The following is a 10,388-nucleotide window of genomic DNA, read 5'->3' on the forward strand; positions in this document are numbered from 1 at the left end:
TTGATTTAACATTGCCATGATTTACTATTCATGAGCTCGCTCATTAGTATTCCCGCCCCTGGATTCTTGCTGCGTCTGTTCGCCTCAGGTTGAGTTCTTTGAGTTCACCTGGTGGCAGCCTCTATTTACGAGTGCCAGTCGTTTACCACTTAGTAAACAGCATCGCTGTGACTTTTCTGAACTTGCGTAACATTTATGACAGACGTCTGCATTGTCACTGCCAGGATTGTGTGTGTGTGTGACTCACCAAGTCTCCCGAAGCACAATCTTGAAAATACAATGCGGAATTTTGCGAACCGCATTCGCTGGTGAATTATTGGAATTTCAATAAGACAACCTCTTTTTCAACTTTCTGCTACGCTCTCCTCATGGAGCTGCGTTCTCAGCTCCGGGACTGGTTTAATGCTTGCTAAGTTTATTTATAGGGCACAGGAAAAAAGGGTGTGCGACACTTTTAGAGCCCTGAAAGTCAAACAACGCTGTGTGAAGACAGTTGTTGTAATGTGCGAGTAAGAGAAATAACCGATAGCTGTCTGCATCTGTACCCCACAAATCAAACACACACACACACACAATGAGAATAATAATAAAAAAAAATGTAGGTATAAAAGCTGCCATGCTGTTCTGCTCTGTGTTCTTTAAAAAAATCAAATAAAAAAACCTGTTGAAGTTCATTTGAATTACCTGCCCCAGGTGTTTATTTTTTACACACTTCTATCTTGTTTTCAAACCAACGATTTCTGCTCAGTCCACTCTCTATATTCTCTTCAGGTAAAAAACAAAACAAAAGAAAATGGTCTGTGACAAGATGATGATGATCACTTCCAGAAAATGCAGCATTAGTCACAGGAATGCACAGACTGTAAATATATGATTGTGTTACGATGCAGACAAGCTGGTACTGTGAAAATGTACATGATATAAGTAATCAGAAGTAAAACCGATGTAGATCAGGCTGCGCTCAAAAGCACAAGAGCTATGTAAATGAGCCAGTTTGCTTTCACATGTCGAAAAAATTGAAGTATTTCACACAATGAGTAAAAAAATATAGTTTTTTTTCCCTTCTTCTTCTTCTTCTTCTTCTTTTTATTGTTGTTGTTGTTTTACTCCCCGCCCTTCTCATGAGCTCACTGTGAAACCTGATGCAAAGGGCGGGTCATCCGGGAACATAGCAAGTGGAAACTCCTCCAGGAGGGGCTTCCGAGGCTGCTATAAAGCCAGACGGCAGACCACAGAGTTAACTCAATTCTGGACACAGGCATCAAAGAGTTAACTTGTGGACCAGAGCTGAATCTTCTCCTGGCCCAAGAGGTACAGCATGTCCAAAATGCTCGACGATATCTTCACGAAGGTGAGTCGAACTTTGTGGTATTTTTTTGTTTTGGAAAAAAAAAACATCTTCATGAATGTAGAGTAGGTTGCCTCGCTGACTGCTTTCCCTCCCGTTGGGCTTGTTTATCAAAGCTGTCCTTTTTTTTCTAACTGTACAGTTAATCCAATTTTGTTTAGTTGCAGAGGAAATCGCCATTATAAAGAGATACTGAGATAAATAATATCCCACCAACAGAATTTTCATGAGATACAGTAAACACAAAAAAATATATATATTATCTACATTTAATTTGTATATTGTGATTTCATGTGAATGACATGTAATCGGGGTCTTTTGGGTTTCTTTTGTATTTTTGTGATTACCTTCTTGATGTCTGCCTTTTTGACATTTGCTGTGAATCTTTTTTTTAATATAAAGAACTCAAATATGACCCTGCTCTAGAGTGAGTTATCGTTAGCTGAATAAAAGACACAAAAGACTTATGTTGGGGATCAAAACGGAAAATAAAGATGAATACTTACCAATAGAGTTCATTGATTTTAAAGGAACACAGCCCGTGTCTGTATGGTGACCTGCTCAACCATCTGTTGCAGAACTTTGTGAACTTGACCCTGGATGATGCCTCGTTCCTGCCACAGTCTCAGCTCAAAGTCCCAGGTCAGAGTCGGCTGGACCGGTCGGCCTCCTTCTTCTCTCCTCCCTCCCCTCCCTCCCCTCCCGTCTCCTCAAGCCTGAGCACAGAACATGTCAATTATGATGACAATGGCAGCCTTTTGTGGTCATCCAATATCTGGAGCCAGGGCCCAGTATCTAAAGCCAAACAGCTACCCTTCAGGCCCGACCGCTCCATGAGCCTGACGGAGTGCAGCAGCAACCTGCTCTCCTCTCTGAAGAGCCTGGAGGCTTTTTCCTCAGGCCCTTCTACCACTGTGGCTCCACCACCGGGCTTCCCACCCTCATCTACCCTCCCACCCCAGATCCAACCAATGGTGTCTGCTAATCGTTACAAGACTGAATTGTGCCGCGGTTACCAGGAGACCGGCAGCTGCAAGTATGGTAGCAAGTGCCAGTTTGCCCATGGCGAGGCCGAGCTGCGAGGGCTGTACCGCCACCCCAAGTACAAGACTGAGCCCTGCAGAACCTTCTACAACTTTGGCTACTGCCCATACGGCTCGAGATGCCACTTCATCCATGAGGACAAGATCAGTGGAGGCCCGTTGCAGTCTAGCAAATTCCAAGATCAGCAGCTATCCAATCCTCCAGCAACTCGTCACCAGCTCCGACAGAGTGTCAGCTTCGCTGGGTTCCTCGGCTCCTCACGCGGTTCACCTCCACCACCATTCCCTTCATCCTTCAACGATCCAAACATGGGGTTCAGCCGTGCGGCCTCTGTTTCTCCTCCCCCTGCCGATCTCCTCTCTCCAGTGTTTGGTGACTCCCTGAATCGGGAAGCAGCAACATTCCAGTTTGGCAGCAATCAGACCCGCGCCAGCACTGGAGACATCCACAGCATTCCCCTCATTGTAGAGCCGAAGGCTTCACGCTGTGTGTGCGGCCATGGGAATAACTTTACGGGCAGCAACGCCAGAGCCTTCACCAGCATCGACGATGAGCGCCACCAGCAGGACAACAAGCCGTTTCCTGGTCCCGGTGCCCACGGAGGGTTCATGAAGCCCGCCGGACTCCAGAGGTTCTCCTCCGAGGACTCCCTGGAGGACAGCTACAGCAGCAGCAGCAGCAGCAGCAGCAGCAACAGCAGCGGAGGCTCCAGTGGAACCGAGTCGCCAACGTTCGATGGATCGGCCAGCAAGAGGCTGACTGTGTTCGAGCGCCTGTCCCTGTCTGACTAAGCCAAACCAGAGGGAAAGTTCAGAAACAGAGTAGACGCCATGTTCACTTTGCTGTCTGTTTGTCTGAATTTTCTTCAGAACCGGAACTGATCAAGACAAGTCAACATTTGATGACACAATAACACTTTAAGTTCTTAATTTATGCCTGTAGAAATGGAACTCTTCTTGGATTAACTACACATACTGAGATCATTTTAGTTTTCAAATCGTATAAGACTCTATTTTTATACTTTCAATATTGTGTAGCCTATTGGACCTTTATATGCGGTCTTCCCTTTAAAAAAATGAACTGTGTAGGTCTTGACAGTACCAGTAAATGGCCTAGTTTGTATTTACTGTTAATCTGTAGTGATCAAAATGGATTATCTTTTGTGAAAATTATTAATTCCTGTGCCTTAAATATTATCCCTGCCTTACAGGATATTTACTCTCAGTGCCACAAACAGTATGTTTGATTCAGTAGCTTTAATCAGTGACACCTGATGTGCCAATTTATCTGTGATATGCACTTTACAGCTAATCCAAATGGGAGAAACAGTCACGTCTCCCAGTAGCATTCAACCAAAGCTTCATACTTCACTCTTCTCTGTGCGGGAGTTTGCGTGTTTGCGCACGTGCGTGCATGTGTGCATCCTTATTCTTAGACCCGGGGTGCAAGTGGAAGTTGCAGAATGCTGAACGATCAAAGTGTGCTAATAGAAAATCTGTATCAGTGACTTTGGATTTAATTATCTGCAGCCTGACACACTTTTTAAGATTTGGTTCTATAAAACATTCTGTTAGTTTTGCTCGAATGCAAAATTGCACCCCATCTTGATTGTCCCTCTGTTTGTTTGACCACCCGGTTCAGGGACTTTAACACGGCAGTATTCCTTTCGGTTATTGGTTGCCTTGTGTCGTTTAACTTAACTAATATATTTATTATATTTATTTGTGTTTAAAGAAAAAGAAATGTATTTTGTACGTTATTTATGGAGAAAATATGCAAGGTCTGTGAAATACCAATGTGAGAAAATGTAGTAAGAAAGAGAATCCTATATTTTTAATTGCCTGAAAGGGAAAAAAATAAATTTATGAATAAAGAAATGAATATTCACTATTGTTGTTGAGTGATTTGTTGTTCGCTAAGAACTGGAAGTCAACACAAAAAGTATTCATGGGTAAAAATAAAATAAAAAAAACACTCCTTACCTGCCTCCTAACATTCCCACATACAGTTTAGATTCTGCCTAGAAAGCAGCTATAACAGATTTTAATGGACATTTAAGGATAGATATAAAACCTTTATTTTGTAATGTTATTAATACCAACATACAGTTTAATTGAGGGTGTTGATACAGTCAACAATATTGACCTTATGTCGCTAACATGCATTCAATGAAAGGAATGAGGTTCAGCTTAAGAGAAAACACTTTAAATGGTGGTGAACAACCAACTATTTTAATTAATGTTGTGACCCCTTGGAGGGTGGGAATTTTGCAAATCAGGAAAACATGAAATCGGACAATATGCTCTAATACTTTTAGTGCTTGTAGTAGCTGATCAATAACTTTATCATTATGACTTCTGTGAGTTCAGACAAGTTGATAAGAATTCTTTAAAGATTATATTCTGCTCTGTTTCGCTGTGTTTTTTTTTTTGCTGCATGCGGGGTCGACATTATATGGACATTATTTAAATCAAATCCCAGGCAACATGCATTACATGTCGAATATCAAGAGCGGGTCCTCAAGTGAGCTCTACGATTGAGAAATCTAAAAGCTTGTGGAAATTCCGCAGATTTCTTTTCGGTTAAACGTCGTCATTGGGAAATATGAGTTGTGCAATTTCATGTCAGAATCTGCCGATGCAGCTTGGGCTGCAATCTCGAGTGACAATACGACCAGAACTTTGATAGCAAATGACAGAATCTAGGCCTTGGCTGAATCCATTACTAATCAACATCCAGGTTGGGCAGCGCCCATGTATCTCATGTACCGGTAAAAAAAAATACAATTACAGCATTCCATCCAGAAATGGATTCTGTGGGTAAGATGTAATGGAAGATGATGAGGAAGATGTTCCACGTCTGTTATGACAGAATGTACAATACAGCATATATTTTGATCCATGTGAAACTATCCTCACTGAACATTTGCAGCTGATGCCATCTCCAACTTAAAACTCTGAATTTGATTTCTTCCTGAGCTGAACTATCAAGGTTCCTTTACTAGTTAACTGAAACTTTAACGGACATTGATTATTTATGTAGAAGTTCGTGAAAATATACCCTGTTGCAATATCCCATTTGTGCCTCCAGTCTGATCTCGCATGAGGCAGCCTCCTCGGATCTTTGGGACATGTTTGTTAGTGGTGTGCTGCTACCGCCAGAAGTACGCTCTTGGATCCAGTTCGCTCTCACGTCTCTCACTGTGGTGCTTTCAACAACAGATGAAGAAAGACAGGATATGTTGCATTCCAGCGGAGTCGGATCATTTTGTTGTGTTAAACTCAAACATTTCAAACATCTGCAAAGGGACTTTTAGAATTAACATGTTTGTTCCTGGATCTAGTCTCAAATGACTGCAGTTAGTTCCAGTTAGTCAGCACGAACAGCAGCCAGATATTAACTCAATCTGGCCTTGTATGTGATATTTAATGGTAGTTGTGAATCTGCCAGAGGGTGTGCTGTGCTTTGGTTTTATGGCTACACTTTGAAATCTCCCACTTTCTTGATATTCCACTTCCTCTTCCTCTTTGGGCTCAGGGGTCGCCACTGTAAACCAACCTTCTCCATGCACTTCACCCTGTCCTTTGCATCGTCCTCCCCAACACCAGCCACTCTCATGTCCTCCCTCACTACGTCCATGTATCTTCTGAGTTGACCTCTAGCCCTGTTCCCTGGCAATCTCTCCTCTGGACATGTCTGATATGATGTATGTAAACATTGGGGTTCGTCCACAGACACTGCCTGTGGATTTGCTAGTAACGCTATCTGAGAGCAGTCAGCCAGGACCAGAAAATGACAGGCTAGAACTTCAAAACATTTGGTGAAATGAAAATAAGAATTCTTGAAGACAATAATACAAATAACAACTTTTATCCACTGGGGTGCTTTTAACTAATTTCATACTTTGCTCATATAAAAATTGCATTTGGCACAATCAGGAAAAAAAACCTCTAAACTAAATCAAATTTAAAATGCCGAATAGTCTGGTTAACGCTCTGTATTTTCCATGCTGCTAGAAATATGCTCCATTAAGTATATATATTAGCAACAGACACAATAAATGCACTCAAAATCCTATTGTGCATTGTGTATAAAAGTCCCCTTTCCTCTTTGAACCAATGGCAGGAAGTGCTGCTATGGTGATGGACAATGACCGCATAGAGTAAACAGCAAAGACAAAAAGAAGGGATAAGTGTGTGTGTATGTGTGTGTGTGTTTGTGTGTTAACAAATATTAGCTCCTCGGCCTGTTCTGTAAAACCAGACCGGCTAAAGTTCAATAAACTACACAGCTTGTACCTGAAGCTACACTGTAGATCTACAGCGAGATTTATCATTATTTGTCAGCTAACTTCACATAAGAGTAGCTGCTCCATGGAATTATATGCTGTAGCTCACACCAAGTATTTTTCCATCATGAAAGTTAAGATCAAAATTCCCTCACTCCTGGAAAATATACAATCTGATCATTGCTTTCATTATTTTTTCCAGCCTCCTCGCCTAAACACTGTGACAGATCCTTCTTTACATAGGCTTTACGTTACCTCCTCCTTCTGTGGGGCTGTTAATCATCAACCAGAAAGCATAGCATTCTTTACCCAAGTCACCTGGTCCTGAGCACACAGCATGAGCACACACACACACACACACACACACACATACACACACACATTAGAGATAAGGTTCCAACCTGGGTGGAGATCTGTTAAAGCAATTACATATTATACTGTATAAAGTTGAGGAGAGTGAGGCGTACTGGTGTCAATAAAAACTTCAGATTTCCAAAGGACACTGAAGTCTTTTGTGCATGACTGCAAATAGCAAAGACAGTAAAGTTAACATTTAGTATAGGATAAGTCCTTTAACAGACTTGAACTGCATGTTAAAAACCTGAACGAAGGGTAAAGAGCGATTCAAAGTTGCAGAAAAGAACGAGGGGAAAAAGGTGAAGTGTTAGCGACCCCTGGGAAACTTCTTCTAAGTAAATGAGGAGATTAAATTAGTTTTAATCACCAGGCTAAACGAGTTTCTGTCAGCAATCGTCATTCGCCTCGACTGGCCGGTTTGGCTATTTCAGTTGGGGCTTTTCAACACGAGGCAGTCGGCTGCCAAGAATAGATGGATTGTCTGCAAACACACACGCAGTCACATTCCCACCTGTAAAAGCGTGTCTTGTGTGTGCAGTCGGGTTTCAGCCTTGATTTTTGTGCAGCTCCAAACGGACTCTCCCTCCCTGCCTCCCTGTCACAACCTGCAGATTAAGCGCTACTCTTGAGTAATCTTTCACCCCAAACCTTCGTCAGCCAGTCCAGAGAATGACGAATGTGCGTTATGTAACTTCTCATTTTCTAACTGGGTCATCGGAGAACACTGTCTTGTTTTCCGGGAAAAGATACAAATCGAAGAGGTTAGTGCACTAATACACCAAAAGCCGTAAAAGGGGCCTGCAAACTTCTTTTACTCAGAACCTTCCTGCAGTTTAATGTGGACTCGGAAAAGCTGGGTAAACTATATTGGACCCAATTGAGACTTTCATGGAACTATCAGAAATATGACTAACAAGCTGTAAACATCATCGGGTCACACTTTTTAACGATTCCGCTGTGCTGGTTAACAGGAGCTCCTTTCCACTGTAATGTCTCATCAGTGCCCTCTAATGTTCAGGGACTTTCTGTCTTTGCTGTAACACCTTGGTGCGTTGAAGTTTTCTTGATTTCCCAACATTAGTGTTTGTGTGCTTTCAGGAAGGGAGGATTACATACCTGTCACACTTAATAGGAAGGATGACAGTATACGGAGAAAAAGCAGCGTCAGTAGAAAGGAAGGAGAAAATATTTGAGACGTGACATCACAGCGACGGCGTGGAAGTGCGATCCATTTATAGCCATGTTCTCCCTCTCCGCCACATTCCTCGGCCGCAGAACTCTCCTCCCCCCAGCCCTCTTTTCCTCCAACTTCACTCTTGTGCCAGCCAAGTGGTTTGACGCAAACACATGCACACACACACACACACACAGGGAACAGGGGGGGGGGGGGTGATGGAGGAGAGGGAGAGGGGGAAGGCAGAAATTCCCTAAGATCCCCCCACACACACACACACTGAGTTCTCCTGACCACTTCTCTTTTCCTTTCGCTCCAATCCTCACTCCACTTGTACTTTCACTGGTCAATGTGCTTCGGGGCACTTCACTGGAAAACCTTTTCTTGTGTTTCTAGTGTATAATCTGAAGCACCGCACAGGGAACTGGTCATGTGTGGAATACTGAAGTATTGTTAAGATTTTAAATGTTGAGAGCTTTAAAAATCCTTATGTTGCACGTTTAAAAACTGTCACATAGCATTATCTTTCTAATTCACAGGAGAGGAAGTGAATCTTGATGAGCGCGCTCTGCTGGAACAGTCTTCATCTCGAGGCATATGAATAGTTATTCCAGTTATTTCGCTTAACATGAAAATGCTTTGTGGATCATCTAGTGCAGCCTGCATGGAGGTTCGCTCATCTTATTTGAGGTCAAAGAGACGAGCCATACGTTAAACTTCAACAGGTTTCCCACGCATTTTGAACACTTCTAAACAGGAACTCCAGTTCGAGCTGGGTTTTGTCAGATTGTGTGACTTTGCCTCCGGTGAATGTCTTTGCTTTAGATGCTGTGTCACTTGTTTTTCATCTTCTTTCTTGTTAAGCATCATTCAGTCTTGTTCTTCATAATAAATTGCACTGTATGACTATATTATGATGGCATCGATCATAGCGATCTTGCTGTGGAGAAAGTGTTCCAGCTAAGGATTTGAGTTTTCCCTGTGTGCCATCTCTGTCGAACCGTCAGTAAGCATAATTAATCCTCTTTATATTTTAGATTTATATCTTACTTTAATGTCAGCCTTTTTTTTTTTTGTAGCCATGGTCTGATCAGTTGCAACAGCAAGTCACGGGAAAACAGGGAAGTCCCTTTGGCCAATTTCACATCTGTCTTGGTAGATCTTTCACAACAGGCTGGCTCGAAACATGTCCTCTGTATGCTTCCTGTTCACAGTACATGCTTCTCCTTTTAGACTCCATACTTCCTGTTTTCATGGCTTTTTCTCAATATGGTATGAAAATAAATTAACACCGTGTCAGTATGATTATTAGCAGCAGATGTGTGACCTGCACATGAAACCAAAAACAGATGTGCGTGTTAAAGGCTAAATACCATCAGATTTCCACACTAGGTAGAAATATTTGGATGAATTTGAAATATTTTCTGGATCGGCAATGAAGACTGCATTCATCAATCATTCATTCATTTACTTAACCATTTAATCCTAAATCCGGGTTGCAGGATCTACTTGAGAGTATCCAAGCGGTCTATGGGCGAGAGGCGGGGCACGCCCTGGACAAGCCGCCAGTTCATCGCAGGGCTACACGCAGACAGACAATCATTCACGCACACACTCGCACCTATGGACAATTTATTGCAACCAATTCACCTAAGCTGCATGTTTTTGGTGGTGAGAGGAAGCCGGAGAACCCGGAGAGAACCCACGCAGACACGGGGAGAACATACAAACTCCTCACAGAAAGGCCGCAAGTGGGATTCGAACCTGTGACCTTCTTACCACTGCGCCACTGTGCTGACCTTCATTAATAATATTATAGCACAAATAATCATTGTAAAAATGGGAATTCGAATTTGGCAATTTGAAATCCGTTTTGGTAACAGTTACGTTTTAAAGCCCGGATTACCCAACAAGGGTTTTACATTTTGCACGCATTTTCAAGACATTCGGAATTTGTGACATTGTTTTCTTTTCTTTGCCAAAGCAGGATGTGGTCGCATAGTTTTAAAATCTGTGCAGAGTCTGCATCACAAACGAAACTGGCGAGTCAGATGTTGTAGTATTTTGTAGTTGCTGTCGTTCTTGTTGTTGTAGTTGTCGTGCTGAACACAGTAGGCTGTCAAATACGGTTGTCAGGAACTGTCATAGACATGTGTGGGGGGGGGGGGTTGTGTCAT

General features: G+C 42.5%; 1 protein-coding gene across 1 annotated transcript; it reads left to right on the top strand.

Annotated features, from left to right (window-relative positions):
• The first annotated feature begins 1,248 nt into the window (after window positions 1–1,248).
• Window positions 1,249–4,279, top strand: LOC137912517 (mRNA decay activator protein ZFP36-like). The gene is made up of 2 exons (XM_068756668.1): window positions 1,249–1,351; window positions 1,927–4,279. The coding sequence occupies exons 1-2, from the start codon at window positions 1,319–1,321 to the stop codon at window positions 3,181–3,183; spliced, it is 1,290 nt and encodes a 429-aa protein (XP_068612769.1). The 5' UTR covers window positions 1,249–1,318; the 3' UTR covers window positions 3,184–4,279.
• Window positions 4,280–10,388: the final 6,109 nt, after the last annotated feature.

The sequence above is a fragment of the Brachionichthys hirsutus genome, unplaced genomic scaffold (assembly GCF_040956055.1).
Source record: "Brachionichthys hirsutus isolate HB-005 unplaced genomic scaffold, CSIRO-AGI_Bhir_v1 contig_976, whole genome shotgun sequence".
Lineage (NCBI taxonomy): Eukaryota > Metazoa > Chordata > Actinopteri > Lophiiformes > Brachionichthyidae > Brachionichthys > Brachionichthys hirsutus.

Excerpts from the sequence above, each read along its gene's own strand:
- LOC137912517 (XM_068756668.1), top strand. The coding sequence starts at position 1,319 with ATGTCCAAAATGCTCGACGATATCTTCACGAAG. Across the intron at positions 1,352-1,926 it reads TCGACGATATCTTCACGAAG|AACTTTGTGAACTTGACCCT; the intron begins GTGAGTCGAACT and ends CATCTGTTGCAG.